We start from the raw sequence: 23,156 nt of genomic DNA, 5'->3' as shown, positions 1-23,156 counted from the left end.
CTCCATCAACTCAAGAGCCACAAGTTTTGCTTTGCTTTTTTTCTTTAAAGTTTTAATTTCTGGGGTTTTTGTTTTTTGTCTCATGAAAGAGAAGTCCTCAAAATAAGGAATTTGGATTAAAATAAGATAGAGAGACTTCCCTGGCGGTCCAGTAGTGAGGACTCCGCACTTCCACTGCAGAAGGCTCGGGTTCCATCCCTGGTCAGGGAACTAATGTCCTGCAAGCTGCGTGGCACAGCCAGGGGGTCGGGGTGGGGAAGAATAGATAGGTGACACCCTACACTTAAGAGGTAGAGATGAAAGGGCACTGGCTCTGGCATTAGAGAGACCCAAGTTCACCTTTGGGGGTCACAATACTTTCCTAAGAGGTTGTTGAGAGCATTCGACGGTCAACACATGAGAGCGCCTGCCACGTACAAGGCTTTCAGTTCATGTTTCCTTCATGGTTCCTGAAGTTCATTGAGAGGTATTTAGGCAGCTAGTCCTGGTCTCTCTGCCTTGTACCAATAAGTGTTTGATTACATTGCACTCATAATGAAGAAGATGCCTTAATAAAACCTCCTATAGAGGCAAATAGTGATGACTTGATTCCAGCACTGCCAGTAGAGCTTCCCATCCGAGAAACAGGGGTATTTGGTGTTAATAAGTTAAATTTCTGAAACTAATGGACTCTGCTAATTGAATTCATCTTTGTTAATTAATAAGGTTCTAGTAAGTTGGTTGCTTTCTTGTGTAATGCCCTGCAAAAGAGCAGTAAGACCTAATGATTACACGTTCAATAGTTCCACCCCATTCTTTCCTATACATATAGTGGTATGAACCAATGTAACATCTTGTACTTTTCTTTGTCTTGAAATATTGTTGTTTAAACCTTTGAAATTATTGACTTAAGAGTGAATGAGGAAAAAAAACATGGATTGGGGTTTCTATGCTGTCTGGCTAGTTTACATTTTAAGAGTTTCTTAAGGAGAAACTTGGGAAATCAGTCCAGTAACTGCTATTGCAGTGCTGCAGAATTCAGGTGTATTGGTCTTATTTGCCAGGTTCTGCCAAGAGCAACACCCAAAAAAACTTTTTCCACTTGGGAGATGAAAAAATACATATTTTTTCTTTCGCTAGAAGAGGGTAGCTATTAAAGTTAGGTTAATAGTGTGGTGGTTCTCAAATTTGTAAGTGGGGTCAAAGTGATGGTTACCCAGAGGATCATGCATATTCCCCAGGCTAAGCTCAGGTAAGGAACGTGTTTTCTAGGCAGTTGTCTTTTAGATGCTTGACAGTTTCTGTACTATGTGTTTATCCCCAAAGAGCCATATATATGAAGGACTGACACATTTCCCCCCCCGTTCTTTAACGCAGAGAGAATTCCCTAAGTTTTTCACATTCCGAGCAAGGGATAAGGTAAGAACTGATTTTTTTCCTCTTTCTTTTTTTTAATCTTTGTTTTTTTCCTTAAAAGCCCAAGAGTAGCTTATCTTTGCCATATTTCTTGCCATTCTCCTTCCTCTAATTGAACATATGCTTCCCCTTGCCTTACATGTGTCTTAGAACTAATAAGTCTCCCTTCTGAAAGAGTTTGGTTTAGGAAACAATCAAATGTATTGACCTACCCAAAGAAAGTGATAACTTTCAAAATCATCTCTATGCCTTAGGATAATCCTAATGATGTAATATTAAAGGGCTACTAAGTAGGATTATTCTTGTCACCCACAGACAGTTCGTTTATCCTCAAGTCTTGTTTATGAGCATTTGTTTTTCAATTTTAAAATATAAAATTTTAGACCATGTTGGTTTCTTCCTATTACCAGCTTATGTTTTTGGCTCTCTCTCTCCATTCACTCAATGGACATATATTCTTTACATGTCTAGTTTCAGCAAAACATACAGTAAATGTCACTACAACTTTAAAAAAAGGTAGGTAAATAATTATGTATGGATACAGGGTGTCCAGAGCCAAATATCTCTATTTTTAAAAATTGTATGATGTTTGTTTTCCAAGTATTTACTATGTCCTTTTTACTCTGCCAGAAATGATAAGGGTATAAGACCTGCCCGTAAGCGTTTTAGACTAGTTGGGTAAAACTGAAATATTGGTATGTGAAATAGATATTAATGTGAAGCAATCTGGTTTACTGTTTTTAAAAAATGAATTATGAAGGCTTTAAATGCTACAGGAGATCTGAGGGAATTGGTGTTTTTTGTTTGTTTTTAATGGAGAGCATCACCACTTGTAAAAGCATAAATGATGAAAGCTTGCAAAGTAAACAAGGACTTTAGTGCCTAATCTTATGTAAACTCTAGCATTTTCCTTGTATGTAGCTCCTTTTTTTTTTTTTTTTGCGGTACGCAGGCCTCTCACTGTTGTGGCCTGTCCCGTTGTGGAGCACAGGCTCCGGACGCGCTGGCTCAGTGGCCATGGCTCACGGGCCTAGCCGCTCCGCGGCATGTGGGATCTTCCCATACCGGGGCACGAACCCGTGTCCCCTGCATCGGCAGGTGGACTCTCAACCACTGCGCCACCAGGGAAGCCCCTATGTAGCTCCTTTTTTGACTCGTTGGCACATCATGGCTTATGTTTATATTTTTAAGCATCTCTTTTACATACACTTTCATAATATAACTTTGTAACTGCCTCTTGTGAGCTGTTTTTTCTTGCGTTCAGTTTGAGGAAGATCGTATCTACCGTCACCTGGAGCCTGCCCTAGCTTTCCAGTTAGAGCTGAACCGGATGAGAAATTTTGACCTTACTGCCATCCCATGTGCCAATCACAAGATGCACCTGTACCTTGGAGCAGCCAAGGTGGAAGTGGGCACAGAAGTGACAGACTACAGGTTCTTTGTCCGTGCAATCATCAGACATTCTGATCTGGTCACCAAGGTGGGTGCTGTACTTTAATGGGATGTTATCCCTGAGGGAAGGGACAGGGAAACAGGCATGGGTCAAAATCAGGTTTTCCTCTTTTGAATCAAGGCTCTTGTTCCCTTTCATCCTACTCTCCAAAAACCAGCAGAAGTCTGAGAGTCATTTCTCTCACAGAAGTAAATATTCCATGTAATGAAGGGCTTTTTCCCCCTTTAATTTAAGTTGTCTTGGTAATGGAAGCATGGTAGTACTCGCTTGAGAAAATGAAAAAGTATGCTAACAGAGAAATCACAAGGAAGGTTAGATGATGATAGAGAATAAGGAGAAAAGTTAGAGGTGACCCCCTTGTAAACCTGTCTAGAGGTGGGGTGCTTTCTGTACATAGCAAGGTGCTTGCTGGTGTGTTAGTTGTTACTGCATCTTATAGCTGTAACTTTTCTCCAGCTTTTCCTTTCTAAACAGATTTCCTTTCTAAACTGCTCTGTTTGCCATATGTGAGATATAACCCTAGTGGGGTTGCTGCTCTGGGGATGCCCAGCATCTCCACCTGTTGGAAGGAAAGGATACATAAGAGGCAGGAGGAAGGTCTGGCAGGTCTTTATCTGACCCTTGCCTGCCCCTGCTGCCTGTGGTCATTGGGTTGACCCTAGGGAGAAAGGTAAATAACATCTGCAGCAGGTGCCTTATGACTTGTGACATGCTACTGCTTAAGTATGTATAACAGCTGTTTCTTTTTTTTTTTAACATCTTTATTGGAGTATAATTGCTTTACAATGGTGTGTTAGTTTCTGCTTTATAACAAAGTGAATCAGTTATACATATACATATGTCCCCATATCCCCTCCCTCTTGCGTCTCCCTTCCTCCCACCCTCCCTATCCCACCCCTCTAGGTGGTCACAAAGCACCGAGCTGATCTCCCTGTGCTATGCGGCTGCTTCCCACTAGCTATCTATTTTTACGTTTGGTAGTGTATATATGTCCATGCCACTCTCTCACTTTGTCCCAGCTTACCCTTCCTCCTCCCCATATCCTCAAGTCCATTCTCTAGTAGGTCTGCATCTTTATTCCCGTCTTGCCCCTAGGTTCTTCTGATCGTTTTTTTTTTCAGATTTCATATATCTGTGGTAGCATACGGTATTTGTTTTTCTCTTTCTGACTTACTTCACTCTGTATGACACACTTTAGGTCCATCCACCTCACTACAGATAACTCAGTTTCGTTCCTTTTTATGGCTGAGTAATATTCCGTTGTATATATGTGCCACATCTTCTTTATCCATTCATCCAATGATGGACACTTAGGTTGCTTCCATGTCCTGCCTATTTTAAGTAGAGCTGCAATGAACATTGTGGTACATGACTCTTTTTGAATTATGGCTTGCTCAGGGTATATGCCCAGTAGTGGGATTGCTGGGTCATATGGTAGTTCTTTTTTTTTTTTTTTTTTTTTTTTTTGCTGTACGCGGGCCTCTCACTGCTGTGGCCTCTCCCGTTGCGGAGCACAGGCTCCGGACACACAGGCTCCGCGGCCATGGCTCGCGGGCCCAGCCGCTCCGCGGCACGTGGGATCTTCCGGGATCGGGGCGCGAACCCGTGTCCCCTGCATCGGCAGGCGGACTCTCAACCACTGCGCCACCAGGGAAGCCCCATATGGTAGTTCTATTTGTAGTTTTTTAAGGACCCTCCATACTGTTCTCCATAGTGGCTGTGTCAATTTACATTCCCACCAACAGTGCAGAAGGGTTCCCTTGTCTCCACACCCTCTCCAGCATTTATTGTTTGTAGATGTTTTTGATGATGGCCATTCTGACCGGTGTGAGGTGACACCTCATTGTAGTTTTGATTTGCGTTTCTCTAATGATTAGTGATGTTGAGCATCCTTTCCTGTGTTTAACAGCTGTTTCTGTATTGCCTCTTTTCAAACACATTAATGTTGGTGGCGATTTCCTTTCCTGCATAGGAAGCTTCCTTTGAATATCTACAAAATGAAGGGGAGCGGCTGCTCCTAGAAGCCATGGATGAGCTGGAGGTCGCCTTCAATAATACAAATGTCCGGACTGACTGCAACCACATCTTCCTCAACTTTGTGCCTACAGTCATCATGGACCCGTCAAAGGTACATTTCTCCTTAGCTTCTCTGCCGGCACTCGCCAACACAAGCAGGGAGACTCATTCATATTTCTTTGCACTCGGACCTGGAAACAGGGACTCTCGGTCAGCTGACTGAACCCTTGATCTTTACCGTTTACAGAATGCTTGTAGGGCTGGGTTTCTGGGATGGTGTCAAAAATGTGCTATAACCATTGAAAGCAGACCCCAGAACTGAAGGTGGTACGATGTTAATAATGCTGGTCACTTATTTGCAGGAGAAAAATGCAAAACTTCTTCCTCTTCTTCTGTTGGTACCTGGTTTATGATATTTGCCGTGATAGCAGAGTCCTAGTTTATTTAATTCCCTACGATTTCTCATCTGGAATAACTTACTTTGCTATTATAGGGCATTTTGGCAAAATTACTGCTTCTTTTCACAGGTTACCTGGTGGCCTTAGGGAAGTAATACACCTCCCCAAAGTGTCTAACTTAGTTCTCTTTAGTATTTTTCCATGGAGAGAGAATTTGGTTGATATGGAATTCTGCATATATTTATGGATGTTTTCTTCCCTGAGGCTCTATTCTAAAATGCATTCCATAGGGGCAAAACGGGAATAAAGACACAGACCTACTTGAGAATGGACTTGAGGATATGGGGAGGGGGAAGGGTAAGCTGTGACAAAGCGAAAGAGAGGCATGGACATCTATACACTACCAAACGTAAGGTAGATAGATAGTGGGAAGCAGCCACAGAGCACAGGGAGATCAGCTCGGTGCTCTCTGACCGCCTGGAGGGGTGGGATGGGGAGGGTGGGAGGGAGGGAGATGCATGAGGGAAGGGATGTGGGAACAGATGTATATGTAAAAATAAAATTAAAAAAAAATAAAATAAAATGCATTCCATATAACTTAAGGAAGGAAAACAAGGTGATTCTGTACTTGACCTTTTATCCCAGGTATAATAAAGACAGGTTGCTCTCTGTTTCTGTTCTCTCTAACCTTTTCATGCTTATTTTGGAATTTGAATAGGAGAACCCTTTCTCCTATTGTAGGCATGGACTTTTGCTTTTTGAACTTAACATCTAAGACCTGAGAAATCGTTTTCTACTTTTTTTCTTCAAGACTCCAAACTACCGATTGGTTGCTTTGTCTGTCAAGAAAGCCAAGGACAGGGCTACTCATTGAGTTTCATGAAGTCTCATCATCCATTTTAAGTAAAGGTTCTCCTGAGCATTCTGGGACTGATGAAACTAGAAGACTTAAAACATGCCCTGGACACTATATAACTATATATATTTGTAGATATGACCTATCATTTCTCAATGAGTTTTTGCTATCAGCCTCTCTGTTTCCACTCCAAACACTCATATGCCCTGGCTCTGCCTTTCTAATCATAGATAGCTGTCAATTTCCTGTATATAGAGATGTTGACTTTTGTTCCCTCAAAAAAAGAATGGATAGATATCTCTTGGTTAACAGGGAAGTGTGGGAATAGAGACGTTAACTCCTTGAAATCCATTCTAAGAGCAGAAAAAAACTACAGGGGTGGCACACACTTCTGAAGAGCCACAAGAGAAGGATGGTATGAAATTTTTAAAAAAGATGTTCTGGGCTTCCCTCGTGGTGCAGTGGTTGAGAGTCTGCCTGCCAATGCAGGGGACATGGGTTCGTGCCCCGGTCCGGGAATATCCCACATGCCACGGAGCGGCTAGGCCCGTGAGCCATGGCCGCTGAGCCTGCGCGTCCGGAGCCTGTGCTCTGCAACGGGAGAGACCACAACAGTGAGAGACCCGCGTACCGCAAAAAAAAAAAAAAAAAAGATGTTCTAAGAACTTGAGAAAGGATTTTAGAGAGATACTTAATTTAAGAAAACATTAATTTTGAGTAGTATGTCCTAGCTGCCTGTAGCGCTATTGGAAAAAAAGTTCTTTTTTGCTTTAGTATGTCAATAAGGAAAAATCACATCTAAGGCCATTTGGTTAAAATAATTCGCCAACCCCTGAAAACTAGGGGCACTAAGCTGTCTTGATATAAAGCTTAGAGCAACGAGGGAACATCTGCCCCATCTACTTAAGTCCCAGTTGGACTTGGCAGTGACCAAGTTTCAGAGCTCTGTTTAGAGAGAACATTCTAGCACCACCTACAAATTGCCTTTCTTTAATTTGTGCAATTTACCAAGAAGCATATTTTATAAAGTTTAATAAAATTGTATGGAAAAAAGCTCTTGGTGGTAATTGCTATGCTGATTTAAGTTCCTGAAAGTGCAATGAAACACAGTTACTGTGCATATAAATGCTACTTAATAGCTGTTTAACTAGAGATTTTATTCTTATTTGGGGCTTTCTCTTAAATCCCATTTGTAATTTTAGATATCGCAGATCTTTGACATAGAATATGAATATAATTGGGAAAGGGGAAGGGAGTTGCGTGGATTTGGGTGTCGTGAGCCAGAGAAAGCCACTCAAATGCCAGGCCAGCATGAAGTTGTCCCTGACTTGTTCTAAGCAAGAGTAGGGTTGGGGAGAAACTCTGACTCTTTGTAAGGAATGCATGGAGGACACATATCTGGAAGCCAGCATCTTTTCCCATTCCTCCCTTCCCAAAGATGGGCAGACCCAAACAGGTCCTAATTACAAGGGATTTAAGTTTTGTGCCTGGCGATGTGTTTGTGTCAGATTGAGGAGTCTGTGCGGAGCATGGTAATGCGCTATGGAAGTCGGCTGTGGAAGTTACGCGTCCTCCAGGCAGAACTGAAAATCAACATTCGCCTGACACCAACTGGAAAAGCAATTCCCATCCGCCTCTTCCTGACAAACGAGTCTGGCTATTACTTGGACATCAGCCTGTACAAGGAAGTGACTGACTCCAGGACAGCCCAGGTACAGTAGTCAAGCAGGCTCCTCAAAGTTTTGACTTGGTCCTAGAGAGAAGCCACTTGTCCTTGTTACAGAAAGACCCAAACTCACAAATCCCATTGTTTCACCTAGTGGGGTTATCCTCTCTTAGCTTAAATGGTTGCATGAATTTGAAACACTTCATTTGCCTCATAAGATGTGCCACTGTCCTAATCATGGATGTTATGAAACCCTTAACCTTTTGTCATGTATTGGTGAGCCCTAACAGGTGCCAAGTGAACCTGACTCCACAGGTACCTGTGCAGTTTAGGGCTCTTTTTTAGAGGGCTCTTGGGCTACTTGAGCAGTCTTGTCTTTTCTGATCTGATTTGTCCTTATTCCCATTTTCAGCCTATTTAGACCACTCACTGGCAAGTAAAGGAAGGGGAATTGTTGAAATATGGAATATCTCAAAGAAGGAAAATTTCAACATAATATAATAATAGCTTTAGCAATATCGAGCAGTGACTTTATCTTATTTACCCTTTATTCTATTTACACACATTATCTTTCCTTCAAAGAGTTCAGAGTATCATATATCTATAAAAGAGCAAAGTGGCAAACTTTAACCCATTTTTTCAGATAGAAAAATTGAGAATATGAAAATGGAAAGTGACTTTCTAAGTAGATTGGTTCTATGATAACAAAGAATTCCCTTTTAATCTGTTTTACCACCTTGGTTTCTCCATATTTGGGCCATTTGCTATGATACAGGATTTAGGTCAGTTCACTGTTGCTCACATCTTTTTAAGAACTGGGATGTTAATTGTAGGTCTCTGGCCTGAACTTGGGAAGTGCCTTTCTTCTCATTAAAGGATGAACTTGCTCCTTGGTATGTGTACACGAAGGTCTCAGTCTGTTCTATGCATTGGGTGACAGAAAGAGATTATGTGTCCCTTGTTTTTATCTATGTCCTTTTAAATCTGGGAACAGCAGTAAGAAAAGATATTTTTTGCCGGTATTTTGAAGATGAGTTTTAAAATTCTAGGTTTAGACAGTTGTCAGAGCGACCTTTCATTTTGCGCTTTGATTCCCAGTTAGATGGCCAGAGAAACCTATCACGTGAGAAGTGAACAGTTAAAACAGAGAGAAAGTGTGCACAAGAGTGCAAGGGGTGAGCAAGAGAAAAGAGTATTCAATAATTTTTTGCTGCATTTGATGTTTTCAGGACAACCTTAAAGACATTTTCAGTCAAAGCTTTCCATGGGCAGGGATGTTTTTAATTAACTTCTGCAGTATCTTCAAGGCAGATCTATTCTTGTGAAAAATAAGATGGCCACTTGAGATTTTAATGTTTTTGATAAATACGTTTGTTCTTCATAACTATCCCCCACCCGCCTTTCTTTTATTAGAAAGCGCTTAGATTTCCCTCATGCTGGGTAGTGGTGACACAGGGTCATGAAAGGAGCAGATGCCTTCAATCAGGGTTTAGTACTGTGCCTGGCCCAAAATAAGCACTCACTAAGTATCTGAAAGAATGAATGAGCTGCCTTTAGCCTGAGGGAGCACCCCTCTTACCACGGGTCCGGCATGTTTAGTAAGCCCTGAAGGAAAGGGGTCTCCCTGAGGCTCTTCAGTTGAGATTCAACAGCCATTGCCAAGCGTGAACTCAGGAGCCCACAACTAGAGGAGGGAGACCACAAAAGGAACAGCTTCTAGCTCAGTTCTGGAACCCTGAAAGCCTACTTGATGCTTCTTGCCAATTTGTTTTTTCCCTTTCTTTGCTCTAGTGAGTCATTATATGAATTTAAAACAATATAGAACCATGTGTATCATTCATTCATTTGTTCATTAATTTAACATTTATTGACCATATATAATGTATCAAGCAGTATGGATGCAAAGATAAAAAGTGATCTCTCTTCTCAAGAAATTTACCTCATGATGGAAGAAGATGGATAATTAGTTTCTCTGTTGTATGATTATGATTTGTGTCATCATAAAATAAGTGCCAGTTTCTAAGGGAGCAGACTATATGGGATCAGAGATTGTTTTCCAAGAGAAGCCCTTTTGATGGCCTCTGGTGAAAAGTGTGTGATAAATAAAATGTGTACCTGTTTTCATGAACTTGTAAAACATATACTTTACCAGTTTTAATTACTATGGCCATTATAGTAGAAAATGGAATTAACACAGACAACATAGATAGATAAGTGACCATTCAGAGGCTTCCAATGCTGTCCATTGCTATCAACCTCTTGCTCCAGAATAATTTTTTATTCTTTCTGCCAACAGGGAGCAAGGTTGACTGGCTTGAGTTTCAGATTGTCTTATTTTCCTTGTATAGTCTTTGTGGAATTAGCTGTAGTGAACACTGATGTCAGGCAGTCATAGTAGAGAGATCTGAGTAATCCACTGCATAAATCAGTTGATTTCCAATGTGTAGTGTAAGAGGGAAATACACATTTCAAAATCAACTTTGTTGAGATAGAACTTACACGTAATAAAATGCACTCATTTTATGTGTGCAGTTTAATTCATTGTGAAATTGCACACACCTGTGTAACCACTATCACAATCATGATAGAGAACCCTTGACACCCTCAAAAGTTTTCTTGTTCTCCTTTGCAGCCCCAGCCCTAGGCATCCACTGATCTGTTCTCTATTATTATAGAGTAGTTTTGCCTGTCCTAGAATTTCATATAAATGAAATTAGACAATATGTACTATTTTGTGTCTGGCTTCTTTTGCTCAGCATAGTGTTTTTGAGATTCATCCACGTTGCATGGATTATGGGTATGTTCCTTTTCATTGCTGAGTAGCGTTCCATTTTATGAATATACCAAAATTTTTATATCCATTCACCTGTCAATGGACATTTGAGGCTTTATTTTTCCAGTTTGGGCTATTCTGAGTTAAGCTGCTGTGAACATTCATTTACAAATATTTGTGTAGATATGTTTTCATTTCTCTTGAGTAAATATATGAGTATAATTACTGAGTCATAGTAAGTGTATGTTTAATTTTATAAGAAACTGCCAAACTGTTTGCCAAAGAGGTTGTACCATTTTAAATTCCCACCAGCCGTGAAAGTACCTACAGTTATATTGCTTAAATGACCAGCCTGACTTTATTCCAGACCTTGCAAAACTGTACCTATCTTTCTAATAGAAAGATAAGACCTATAGGTATGTACTTGGAATGTAGTTCCAGAACCTACTGCTTTTGCTCCTTTTTTTCTTATTTTGATTTGGGTTATGTCCTCTAAGTCCAGTTTTCACATACTAACACCCTGGCCTCACTTAACATTTTGAATCTCTTGAAACATTACTATTTCTACCTCTCACATTACTAAGACAATGCTAATTCTACCTCCCACCTGGTGACTTTCTTCACTGGTCATGTGCAAGAGGATTGGGAGCTCCATTCTGGTGGGCTTTAAGCAGCCCAAGACAAGTTATGCCCAGAATAGGACCTGATTGACAAGTCAGTAGAACACATTTGTTCCTCTGATCTAAAGGGCTAAGTATTCACTTAACTGAACTGTACCCAGGATATAGGAGAGTACTTAATTCTCTTCTAATGCCTGTTTAGCAGGTCTGCAAATCTATTCATTAGTGGTAGACTTAAGCTTGTATATTTTAGGCCTGAATAAGTATGTGGGTATACACACATACCCTCACATCCCAATCTCCATTTGTATTCACTGCGTTGGGAATCTGTGTTTTATGAATTCATGCATAAAGTGCCTAGTTTAGTGTCATACAACCTCTGGGCACTCAATAAATATTAATTGAATTGAAATAATGGCATCCCTTATAAATATTCATAAGGAAATAAAACTGTCTAAATATATGAAATATGAAGTACTCTTCTAGAAATATTTGAGTTAAAATAGTTAAAAACTGGTGTAGTGATTTTATTATGTGACAATACAGGTATTGTAGGAGCTATTCACTAGTTGTAGACATAGTATACTGGGGGAAATATGTATGTATATTTTATACATTTTTTAAAATAAATTTTCTTTTTTTTACTATAGGCTGTGTCTTATGAGCTAACAAGAATTAGCTAGCTAGATGGATGGATGAAATCCACTTGTGTCAGAAAATTTTGAAGCCTTTATATAGCTAATCGTACTTATGAAGCACCTTCTAATCAAATAGACTAAAGTGTAGGTGACCCGGTAGAGCCTTGACCTGGCCCTTCTACCGCTGGAGAAAGAACAGACTTCTCTTTAGTGCTTAGCTGTTCCTCAACTGAAATACTAGAACTGCGTAGTTGGTTAGTTGACATGCTTTGTTTTTGAATATATGGGATTCAAGTCACTTTAGAAGGCAAGCATTGTCAGTCTGTCTCTGAAATGTGAAACTTAGGCTGTGCTTTCTTGTTGATTTCAGAAGTATGATGTGTGGTTGGTTACAGTTGGTTAACCTGTAGAGGTGAGAGCACCATGTACCCAATGTCAAGAGGCAGATCTTAGCTACTCAACCACCAAAAATGTGTTTCAAGAAATAACATTTGTGAAAAAAAGTCCCTCTAGGAAGCTGATCTGACTTTTTGCCCCTGTCTTTTAACCCCCTATGCCATCCTCTTTTTCCTGCAGATCATGTTTCAGGCATATGGAGACAAACAGGGACCATTACATGGAATGTTAATCAACACTCCATATGTGACCAAAGACCTGCTTCAATCAAAGAGGTTCCAGGCACAGTCCTTAGGGACAACATACATATATGATATCCCAGAGATGTTTCGGCAGGTAAATGTGGCTAACGTAGGGGGAGATCTGACATGTGCCGAAGAGGCAAGATTCTTCCTGAATTTTCATCAGATGCAGCTTAGACTGGAACAGGGCACGTCCAAAAGGCAGGAAATATCTTGACACTGTTCTCACTTCTATCTCTTTCGGGATTGTGACTGCCAACTCAGATGTTGGGTGGTTCTTTACGAATTAACAGGAAGAATGGTGAGAATAGAGGCCTCTGTTGAGTAGAAAAGAGTAAACCGAGACCACATGCCTGCAATGGTAGTTTACGATGACCGGTGTAAGGAGTTACATTTAGGTGTCTATTTCCAAAGCCTATATTCAAATCAAAAAGAGATTGAAACTCGAGTTCTCGTTTTCCTATTTTCCAAGATAACCCAGGTCTCTAACTGATAACTTAGGTTAATATGATGAGAATCAATATATAACATATACAAATGGATATAGAGTTCATGGTACACAGTTTAAATTATCCGTTCTTTTGTGGGAGATTTATTATAGCTGAATAAAAACTAGTGTATCAAAAGAATACTGAATTTGTCCTTAAAAAAATCTATGAATATAGGACTTTTCCAAGTCTCCTACTCAAAAATACCAGTGTTACCACATTTGAATTTTAATAAAGTAATACATGCGGTCTTAGTAAATAGTCTTTCTGTACTTCCTGTATTAGTCAGATATACAAGAGATTTCCTTTATGTAACCATTTGTGTACAAGGTCTCTCCCTTGAAACATAGCTGTCTTCATTCAGTATTACCGGCATTGTTACCCTAGAAGTTGAGTGTTGATTCTGTTCCCCAGTGTCAGTGCCATAAAGAGAAATCACATTCTATATAATTCTTCCTATAGAATAGACATAAACACAGTGATTTGGACTTGTAAGTATGAATGAGTCATATTGGTTTTAAATGTTGCTTTGAGGCAAGCAGAGGAACAACTGAACTAGTTCCCACTTCATGCAGCAATATTTTTGGTAATATGAAGTTGGGAGTGGAAATTGAAATGGTTTTAAAACGATAGGTGTGTCTCTCTGTTTTCTCAAATTTGAGCAGACTTGCTTTGCACATTTACAGTCATACACCTCTAGTGAGCTAATTCCCGTGTATGGGCCTCTAGCTTTGAAAAGATTTTGGAAAGAGAATGCTTCCCCTGAACCTCTAGTAGAAACTCTATTCTTGTGTTCTTGGGTTTACTTTGTATTAGCTGAGTGTCATGTCACTTTCCTGGTTATTCTTCTGTAGCCAAGCTTCTCTAGGATTTCTCTTTTTTAAAGAGGGACTGATTCATTCTGATTCATGATCACTCAGTAGTTTGATGTTGTTGGAAAAGTGCCTGATTTTTGGCATGTAAAAAACATTATGTTAAAGACAATTACAAATCTATTTCAGCTGAGAATGAGAGCTCTAGAATTTGGTCTAACGTTTAGACGCTCAGCAGAATATTTGGAAAAGAAAGAGCAAAACTAGACTGACGATATTTTAATATTTATTTTGTTCATGTTGAAATGCTAATTGTTACTGATTAGTCACACTTTTCTCCTCCTTTAGTCCCTGATCAAACTCTGGGAGTCTATGTCCACTCAAGCATTCCTTCCATCACCCCCTCTGCCTTCAGACATGCTGACGTACACTGAGCTTGTGTTGGATGATCAAGGTCAACTGGTCCACATGAACAGGCTTCCAGGAGGAAATGAGGCAAGTAATTGCGTCTCCCTCTCCCCTTTCTTATCTCTGTGCCCACTAGTACCAGCTTTCCATGGGGGTGGTCATTAAATAGTATTAAGATCTGAGTGGCATAGGCAGCATAGTAGTCCTATTGGTAGAAATAGTAGTCCTGTTGGTAGAATTCTTTAGCCAGAGAACATTGACTGGATAGCAAGGAATTATCATTAGTTTTTTAAGTGTGATAATGGTATTACATTTTTTTAAAATGCTATTACAATTTTACTTTTTAAAAAAGAGTATTGTTTTCTGTTAGAGATACATACTAAAATAGTGACAGATAAAATGATCTAATCTCTAGGATTTGCTTCAGAATAATGAGGGGGTGTGAATGTGGGAGTACAGATGAAACAGGACTGAACATGAGTTGTTAACTGAAGCTAGGTGATAGATACATAGGACTAGATTATTTTCTCTATTTTTGTATATGTTTGAAATTTTGAGATTTTTCTATAATAAAAGCATTTAGAATATTTCTTGATGTTTTTCCTTATTTGGATACTTACTTTGCATACTGGTGTACGGTTTTTGATATGTTTTTTCGTGCTCAGGTAATTTCATCTGGTGCTGTTGTTGGCATGGTAAATATTTTCTTCTTAAAGGGGCCCAATCAGAACCAGGGGTTTAAGCATAAAAGGAGGTAACAGAGAACCCGTGTCTGATAGTTATCCAGGAATGCCTTTTCTAGCTTTGGATTCCTTTCTCCTATAGTACACTGTTAATGATGTAAAGTCGCATTCTGCCCTATACCCCACATCCTCCTCAGTGCACTGAGATTCTTCCTGATTCTAACTATGCTTCTAATGTACAGTTATAACAACAGTAATAAGCCTAAAATGAGATATGTTTTTATTTTAACCTTAGATGTAATCCCTAGATAAACCTCGTTCCTTAGAAGGAGTAATCTCTATCTGAGTGTTCACCATAAACAGACTGGGTACACCTTTGGGGATAAATGCAGTTTTTTCCCATTTTATGCAGTATCTTTTTCCAAAAAATTTCCTATATGTACAAGGTGCGTGGTTGTTCAGCAAGTACACCAGTGGCTGCCAAAAGTAGATGGTTTGGTAAAAAGATGGATGCAAGCATTAGACCCGATGGAGAGTATCAGACTTGTAGGAGTTCTTCTAATCTAATAGCAAAGGCGAGAGGCTGGGGAGAAAGGATGCGTAGAATTTTGACGAGAGTAGGTGCATGTATACTCATTAACACACAAAGTTGCAGCAGAGGTTTATGCCACTGTGTGTGTAGCATCTACTTAGTGAACCCCTCAGCAGCAAAGAAAAGCTTCATTGTGCTAGACTTAAATTCTGATTCATTGAACAGTGGAGTCTTCAGGAGTGGAAGGCACCCTTGTGAACAGGGGACTGAGAGAAAAACGCTTTTAACTAATGTAATTAAAACACAAAATGAGATTTTTGGCCACGTGAAAGCTAGCTGCAGTGCTGTGTGAAACCTCTTGCCATGATCTTTCTGTCCTGCTTTCTCTCTGCTCTCATTCTGTTTGAGCGAATGGAGACTGGGGGAATAGCGAAGTCCCAGAGGGACAGAGCTCTGTTCTTGCTGAAATTACAAGCACAGAGCTGCCTGGGCATGAACATGTAGTGTTTACTCTGCCAGTATGAATACAAATAGTCTTATTATACGGGACTCTGTACCCAAAGACCACACACACACACACTCACACACACACACACACACACACGAATAAAAAAAAAAATAAAGGTTTTTTTTAACCCTTTTAAGACCCAACAAACCTTGGTGCAAAGGGATGTCTTAAACAGCAGCATAGGACTAGGGCTGTGAGTAGTAGCGTCAAGACAGGGACCACATGTTTTCCTTTGCCCAATGCTTTAATAATAATCTTGAAATCTAGAAATTTAATAGTATTTAAAATGTTTTTTTGCTTTTCGTCAGTTCTTACTTTCTTCTTGTCCTCCTCTTTTCCCTCCTTAGTTGCCTGTTTTCTTTGTTCTCTTTTCCTTTCCTTCAAATGGTTGACTAGGATTGAAGCTGAGTGTTAGCTTGCTGTTTCTGAGTCTTTGAGCTCAGGAGGAGTGAGACTGATTTCTTTTGGGAGCACTTAGTGACTAATGCTCGGCGTGGCTGGTGAAGTCAGTCAGTGGCCTTAGCTAGATTATAGGGTCCCGCCCAACAGGAATGAGGTCGGGGTATTAGTATCCAACTCGGTTACCAAGAGCTTGAACGTACAATGAAGCATGTCCACTGAGCGACTGACCAATCTAAAGATGGAGTTTCAGCAGTCAGAACTCTGAGGGACAGCTGTGCCTAAGAGATGACGAGGTGTCAGGAGGATGTATTTCCTCGTGCTGAGCCCAGTTTTATCAAGGCAAGTTGACTTTCAGCAATTGCCGTTTAATTTTCTTTGGCCAAAGAGACAACTTTGTCATGAGCTTGGCACTCTACATATTACCCCAAGAATGATGTGAGGGGAAGGAAAAGAGCTCTTGCTGATGAGATTGGGAGCAAATCAGTCCTATCCCGAAGAGAATGGGCATCTAACGGAGCCTTGAGAAATAGTTTTATTAAAAAAAGGAATAAAAGATTGACCTGTTAATGTTCTGAGAGCCGAGGCTCAATGTAAATGCGTCAATGCTACGTAGCCATTAAATCATCATAATGTGGTGTTCTCCAAAGGTGACAGCTCCACCAGGTCATCATGGTGGGTGATATTGCATTACCTTGAAGGATTGGAGTTTCTGGGTTTCAAAGCTAGCACATGGATATAAGGAATACAGGTAAAACAAGAGATTCCTGAAGAGTTTCCCCATGAATTGAGATGCTTCTCCCCGTAATCAAAGGCAGAAAGCCTGCACTTATCATACCATCGGCTGTGTGGGTAACCAGTCTTTCTTCCCTATTTTTTTTCCAGGACAGTAAATAGGTAAAAAGGTGATGGGACCAGGACTTGGAACAGTTCAGTTCCATTTAGTTTTAGGTAACTTGTTTGCCATTTGAGGAAGAATATTGGCTGTTTCAGCAGAGATGTGACCTGCATTTTGAACATTGTGGCAGAGTTAAAAGCAGGCAAAAGAGAGCTTTTCTGATGTGACGTTAGCTACTCTCTCCTTTCTATTTTCCTAGTTGTCCCTTCCCCACTGAGAGAGATGTAACTGAAGGAATGCCACCTTATGCGTGATGAAAGGTATAGGAGAACACATTTTTCTCCTTGTCAGATTTGAATGGCATGGCATTTAGTATGAATTTAGAGTAGGAATAAAAAAGATGTAGACCAAATCTGTGAACTACGTTCCTTGCAAATAGCTCCAAAGATAAGTTGTCTAGGATTTTTTTTTAATCGTTTCAAGTAAAGATGAAAATTGAGGAAAATGTGATTGCAACGCAGACTAAACTGATTTCATGCTCCTGTGATGGGTACTGTATGTAAATACACAGCTAGATGAATGTATGCTGTTGAGCCTGGACATAGAAGAAGCTCAGCTAACCAACAGCTCTACTTTCACCACTTCTCAATTTGGGGGGAATTGTTTTCATTTTCCTGCCAGTTTGCTAACCTGTTTTGATCATTTGGTGGAAGCTGTAATTGTAGGTGGGAACACTTTGAGTAACAGTTCACAATCCAATGCAGCTGCTTTTCGCACCAAATCCTGTTATTAAAAGGCTCAGGCTAAGATCAAGCCACTGTCTGTAACCGACTTGACGGAGAACAACTTAACTTTGCCTGGTAGGACAAAGAAAGCACTGGCCTTCTTGAGACTGTGTTCTTATATATTCTGAAACGTTATTAGCATTCTTTTATTATATTTCCTTTAACTGCTCTGTGAACTAGATGATGAATCTCCAAATTGGGCAATGCTGAAAGATACGATAGACAGGCACCTTTTTTTTTTTTTTTTTTTTGTGGTACGCGGGCCTCTCACTGTTGTGGCCTCTCCTGTTGCGGAGCACAGGCTCTGGACGCGCAGGCTCAGCGGCCATGGCTCACGGGCCCAGCCTCTCCGCGGCATGTGGGATCTTCCCGGACTCGGGCACGAACCCGCATCCCCTGCATCGGCAGGCGGACTCTCAACCACTGCGCCACCAGGGAAGCCCAACAGGCACCTTTTATAGCAAAATTATTGTGGATAGAAATGAGGACCGTGTTTTCCTTACTGTTTCAGAACATGGGCTTTTAAACAATATGAATCTATCCATTCCCTCTCATTGCTTCTGTCGTAATGAAAATCTGCGATGAGAAGATGCTGTGTCTAGAAGCAATTATAATAATTAGGTTTAGGATGTGTACTCCAAAAAGGATTGGTAGTTAGAGACTGGAATTCTTGCTTGGCATTACATTTTTTCCTTAAAATTTTTCTGAGAGTTAAGTATGTTCCAGATTGAATGCAATTTGATGATCACCTCCACACACACTGCCAGGCTTAAAATTGTAGTGGCTCCAAGACTTCGTTTTTTCAGATGGGCACTAGGTGTCAGGGTTTTTCCTTCTCAGCAGCCTAGCCTTCAGATAAGCCTCTTGAATTGCCCTGTTTGGTGAGGCAAATCCAGCAGTATCCTTCCCTTTTTTTTCAGTTGGTATGGTAGGCTTTGCCTAGTGTTCCCACAACATGCAATTGCTCTCTTAACCCTTTGGGTGGAGATCTGTTGAATCTTACATCATGACTGCACATTTTTACAGGAAACATTTTTCAGAAAGAGGATGATTGAGGAGGGAAATAAGTAGTATAAATTAAAGTTCGAAGGCTAGCTGCCATTATGACTGGTATCTTGGTTTCAGTTCTGCTTTATGTTCTGGGGGATGAAATGGTGGGGATTAAGAATTCATTTCTAGAACTGCTCAGCCTTGCCTGTATTTAACTGTCGTCTAATTGTTGGCAAGGTACTGTTGTCCAGTTCCACGAAGGTGTAAGCATCTCTTTAACTTTTTTATTATAAAATATTTCAAACTTATAGAAAAATATGGAGTGATATGACAAATATCCCTGCATCTATTGACTAGCTTAACTAAATCTTACCATTTTGACACTGCGTCTCACTTATTTTTGCTATAATCCTTTGAAATCTCTAATTTGAGTATAAAAACAAAAATAAAATTTAGGAGTTGGATAGGGAAAGGAAGTTGGTAAGCTTATGTAAGCCTGAAAGATTGGAAGAAATTAATTAGTAGATCTATTTTGACAGTTCTTAGGCTGGACCTCTTAACCCAAAGGACCTCTTATTTTAGAAAAACCACCATAACCCTCTGTCTTAATTCACTTGGTTGACATTTTCCATACTCTCAAAGGAATTGCTTGGGCTATCCTGGACTTAAATTCTAGTACAACCCATTATGCTTTGAAACTGACTGGAGAGAGCGTTTGTGGGCTTGAGTAAGGAAAGGGTTGACCATTTCTCATGCGAACAAAACCCAAATATTTTTCTAGTGTAACATTAGGCTTTTGCCTATTGTTTTACTCGATTTAACCTCAGAATAGCTCCATGAATGGGAAGCTAATTTAGATGTATTTTACTGTGCTTTTGTTTCATTCTTTTGAAATCAGTTTACCTTTTCATGCTGGGTGTGGAAATTGAGTCCGTATCAGTATTTTAGATGTGTGTTGGAAAAGAGGCATATTTGTATTGTAGCATGCTGAAGGTGAGCTCTGAACTAGACCCAAGAAAAGCAGATCTGAAAAACAGGATCATGGTCTGTGCACTGACTGTTCAAGTTATAAAAAGAGACTAATGGTCCTTGCCACCAATCTGTCCCTGAAGATGGGAGAATGTTTCTAAGTGCTTTGAGATCCTCGGCAGAAAAGTATCACATTCCACTGATTACATATAAACATTCATAGTTTGCACTTACCTTATTTTTCATCAAGGACTTTAAAAAACCAATTTTGAATCTTTTTAGCCTAGCAAGATAGGAATTTCAAGTACAGAAAAAGACATATTACAGAATACGTAGTAAGATAGTTTTATTTAAAATTATTGTGCACTTTTCTTCTTTTAGCCTCATTCTTAGTGAGTGTGTTTGGCTACAAGTCTTTGTCTGAAATGATCTTCAGGGCCAAAGTTGAGTCCCTCATTAGAAAAATATTGAGGCTACTTTTGAAAGCTAGGTCTTGCTGCCGTGGAATTACTTCTAATGAGTTCCTAACACTGTTCTTCTGGGATATATATTTTTTTCTTCAAATTCCTTCTTAATGTCTGTTATTGGAGCTGGAGAATTCTCATTGGGTCGATTAGTTGATTTTGACTTATTTCATTAGTAGCAAACCAAGGCCCAATGAGCTTGACTGACCTTGAAAATCCTAATGCATCCCTTGGCCAACCAAAGCAGCACTTGTGGAGGGCTCCTCAGTGCCTTTCAAGAGTAAGTCCTTAAAGTTAGCCTTTAAACAAAAGGATGAACTTGCCAGCATTTTCATACATCTTAATTTTTAAGATTTTATAGAAAAAGGGTGTGATATAGTACCCTACGTCAAGAAATTTTACAGCTCCAACCAGAGGCAATAATGAACATCAGGACAGCAACAGATGACACCAGAGGATGAGGTGTAGCGTGGAACATCAGAGTTCAACATTCGTTTACGTGATTAATGGGGGAGGCTTCCTGAACTTTGGTAGGCCAGCTTGGTTAATTTCCCTATCAACCAGTCACTCCGGCGCCCCATTTCTCAAATACCACTGGCTTGTATGTGCTCCACTGCATGTGTTTTTTTAAAATTGGTGTGTTTATTAAAGCATTGTGTGTACATGTGTAAAATGACTGTGGTTTCAAGCATGTAAATAGTAGAGGAAGAAATAATTCCCCTGTTTAAAATTATTCTTTCTAATCTTCGGTAACATTTTCAAAGCATTACCTCTGGGCAGAAAATTTTTTGCTCTAAACATGATATTTTTCTTATCCTTTTATCGCTTTTTAGAGGGGTTGAGGTAAGTTTGTTCAGCCATTTTTGAATTATCCAAGCATGAAAAGAAGAGTTTTTCAGCTGTTAAGAAAATGGTTTTCAGCTCCGTTATGTGCTCATACGACGCTAGGCAACGGAACATGATATCCAGAAGATACTACAACATGGAGAGGCATTGACATTGTTTCAGCATGGTTTTTCTGAATGGCACAAATTAAGTCAAATGTTGCACTGCCTTATGGTTTAAAAATACACCTTTTAAGACCTATGCAGTATTTTCTAATATTTCATGATGTATTGTTTTCCCACGAGGTTCTAATATAAGTTAAAATTGTAATTATTTTTTGATAGTATCTAATTAAAAGTGAAGTATTCCAGCTAACATACAAAAGGAAGGGGGAAAGGTAGCATTTTGTCATCTGTCTGAAAAGGAACTCAAGTTCGTATTCCTTCTCTCTGGATCTTAGTTTTTTCATCTTCATGATGCAGATGCTGCTTGGGTCTGTTTCGGCTCTAACGTTCTAGGATTCTTTATATTTCTGCCCCAGAGCCTTGTCGGATAGTCGTCTTCCCAGCATCAGCAGTAGTAGCACGATAGCTGCTGGAGGCTTTGCCAGAAACACTCAACTTTTAGACTTTCAGCATGGAAAATAAATAAAGCGTCAACATCTCAACCACAGTCTAACCTGTGTTTAAGTCCATATAGAAAGATATTATTACCGATGAACTCAAAGTGTGGAGATGTAAGAAAGGCAGCTGTGGCAAAGATACTCCCTTTCTACTTCCCACGGCGTAGCTAGACTTGAATGCTTCTTACATCCTTGAAAACAAATTCCTGTCCTGTTTTGCCCCTTAGCTTTCCCTTCAGATTTCTTTATTGAGCTTAAATATTGTTGTTTTACTTTGTGGTAGCAGCAGCTTTGGAAAGTGCGGGTGTGTACATGTGCATATGTACACTTGTACCTTCTATTCACACTGATAGTACAATTAATGTTGATGTCAATTTTAGTGTTAATTTTGGGTCATGATTAGTGTTGACACTTTGTGTCAGACTAATGGCATTTATAGGCATCATCAGAATAAATGTTAATATTATCATGTTTTTATTATCTGTTATAGTAACATTAAACCAAGGTCCTCCCAGGAGAAAAAATACACATATGGATAGATAAATAATGCCTTTCTGTATCACTGGTGTTACTCAGCGAGAAAATGACATCTCAGGGCAGAATCCTAATCACTGTTTGGAGCATCAGAAATAATGATCACCTCTGATCGGAGGTTGTGAATAATTCATTCGGTTTGATTTTCACGTCCTGTCCAGTGATACTTTTCAAACCAAATGTGTTTCTACAGGAAAATAATGGTCCCACTTCTTATGGAAATACTGTAGCACAAATCATTTTACCCACATAAAAACAGTTAAATAAGACTGTTCTCTTCTGCTTGCCTTCTCCGCCCCATCCCCTCCTCCCTTGCTTGCGCGTGTTTATTCCAGGATCAGACTGTGGCCAAAGAAATATCTTCTTCCTTAGAACTTGTATAAGGAAAACAAATGTTTATTTCTGCTGATCCTTAACTTATTCGCGGTAACTTTTTTGAACCTCTTCCCTTTCTCACTTTAAGGTAATTAGTTTAGGTGGATAATCCTACACCTAAGAAGCCTGCTAATTGGAATGCTCTGTTATCAAAAATAATCTGAAATTAGATATTTTAAAAACTGATTTATGGCTATCTTAATGAAACTATAATTGGCAGTAAGTCCCTAGAACCACTTGGTTAGTCCATGCCTCTCTCGGCAAGACAGTGGTCAGGGAGGAAGTCATTGGCACTGCCAGGGACCAAAAGCCTGAGTCTGAGACTCGTTAGACCATAAACCCAGCCACTCTGACAAGCCGCTTTCAGGCTACATGTTCTCCCTTTGTTGCTTCCTTAGCCCTTTAGTCGTCCTTAGCCCTTAGTCCTGGAGTGTCATTTTCACTAGGTTTTATTGCATAGAAACGTTGGAG

General features: G+C 39.8%; 1 protein-coding gene across 3 annotated transcripts in view; it reads left to right on the top strand.

Moving 5' to 3' along the window:
* ACACA (acetyl-CoA carboxylase alpha) overlaps window positions 1-23,156 on the top strand; it is a 235,849-nt gene that overhangs the window by 137,609 nt on the left and 75,084 nt on the right. For all 3 annotated transcript variants that reach the window (XM_081219599.1, XM_081219598.1, XM_081219597.1), the window contains 6 exons: window positions 1,357-1,398; window positions 2,660-2,875; window positions 4,821-4,976; window positions 7,627-7,830; window positions 12,392-12,547; window positions 14,102-14,248. In XM_081219599.1, the coding sequence (XP_081075725.1) occupies window positions 1,357-1,398; window positions 2,660-2,875; window positions 4,821-4,976; window positions 7,627-7,830; window positions 12,392-12,547; window positions 14,102-14,248 (921 nt within the window). The remainder of the gene's footprint in view (window positions 1-1,356; window positions 1,399-2,659; window positions 2,876-4,820; window positions 4,977-7,626; window positions 7,831-12,391; window positions 12,548-14,101; window positions 14,249-23,156) is intronic.

Source organism: Mesoplodon bidens (assembly GCF_964165515.1).
Source record: "Mesoplodon bidens genome assembly, chromosome: 19".
Lineage (NCBI taxonomy): Eukaryota > Metazoa > Chordata > Mammalia > Artiodactyla > Ziphiidae > Mesoplodon > Mesoplodon bidens.
The sequence above is the reverse complement of the archived record's forward strand: the minus strand, read 5'-3'. Positions and strand labels throughout refer to the sequence as shown.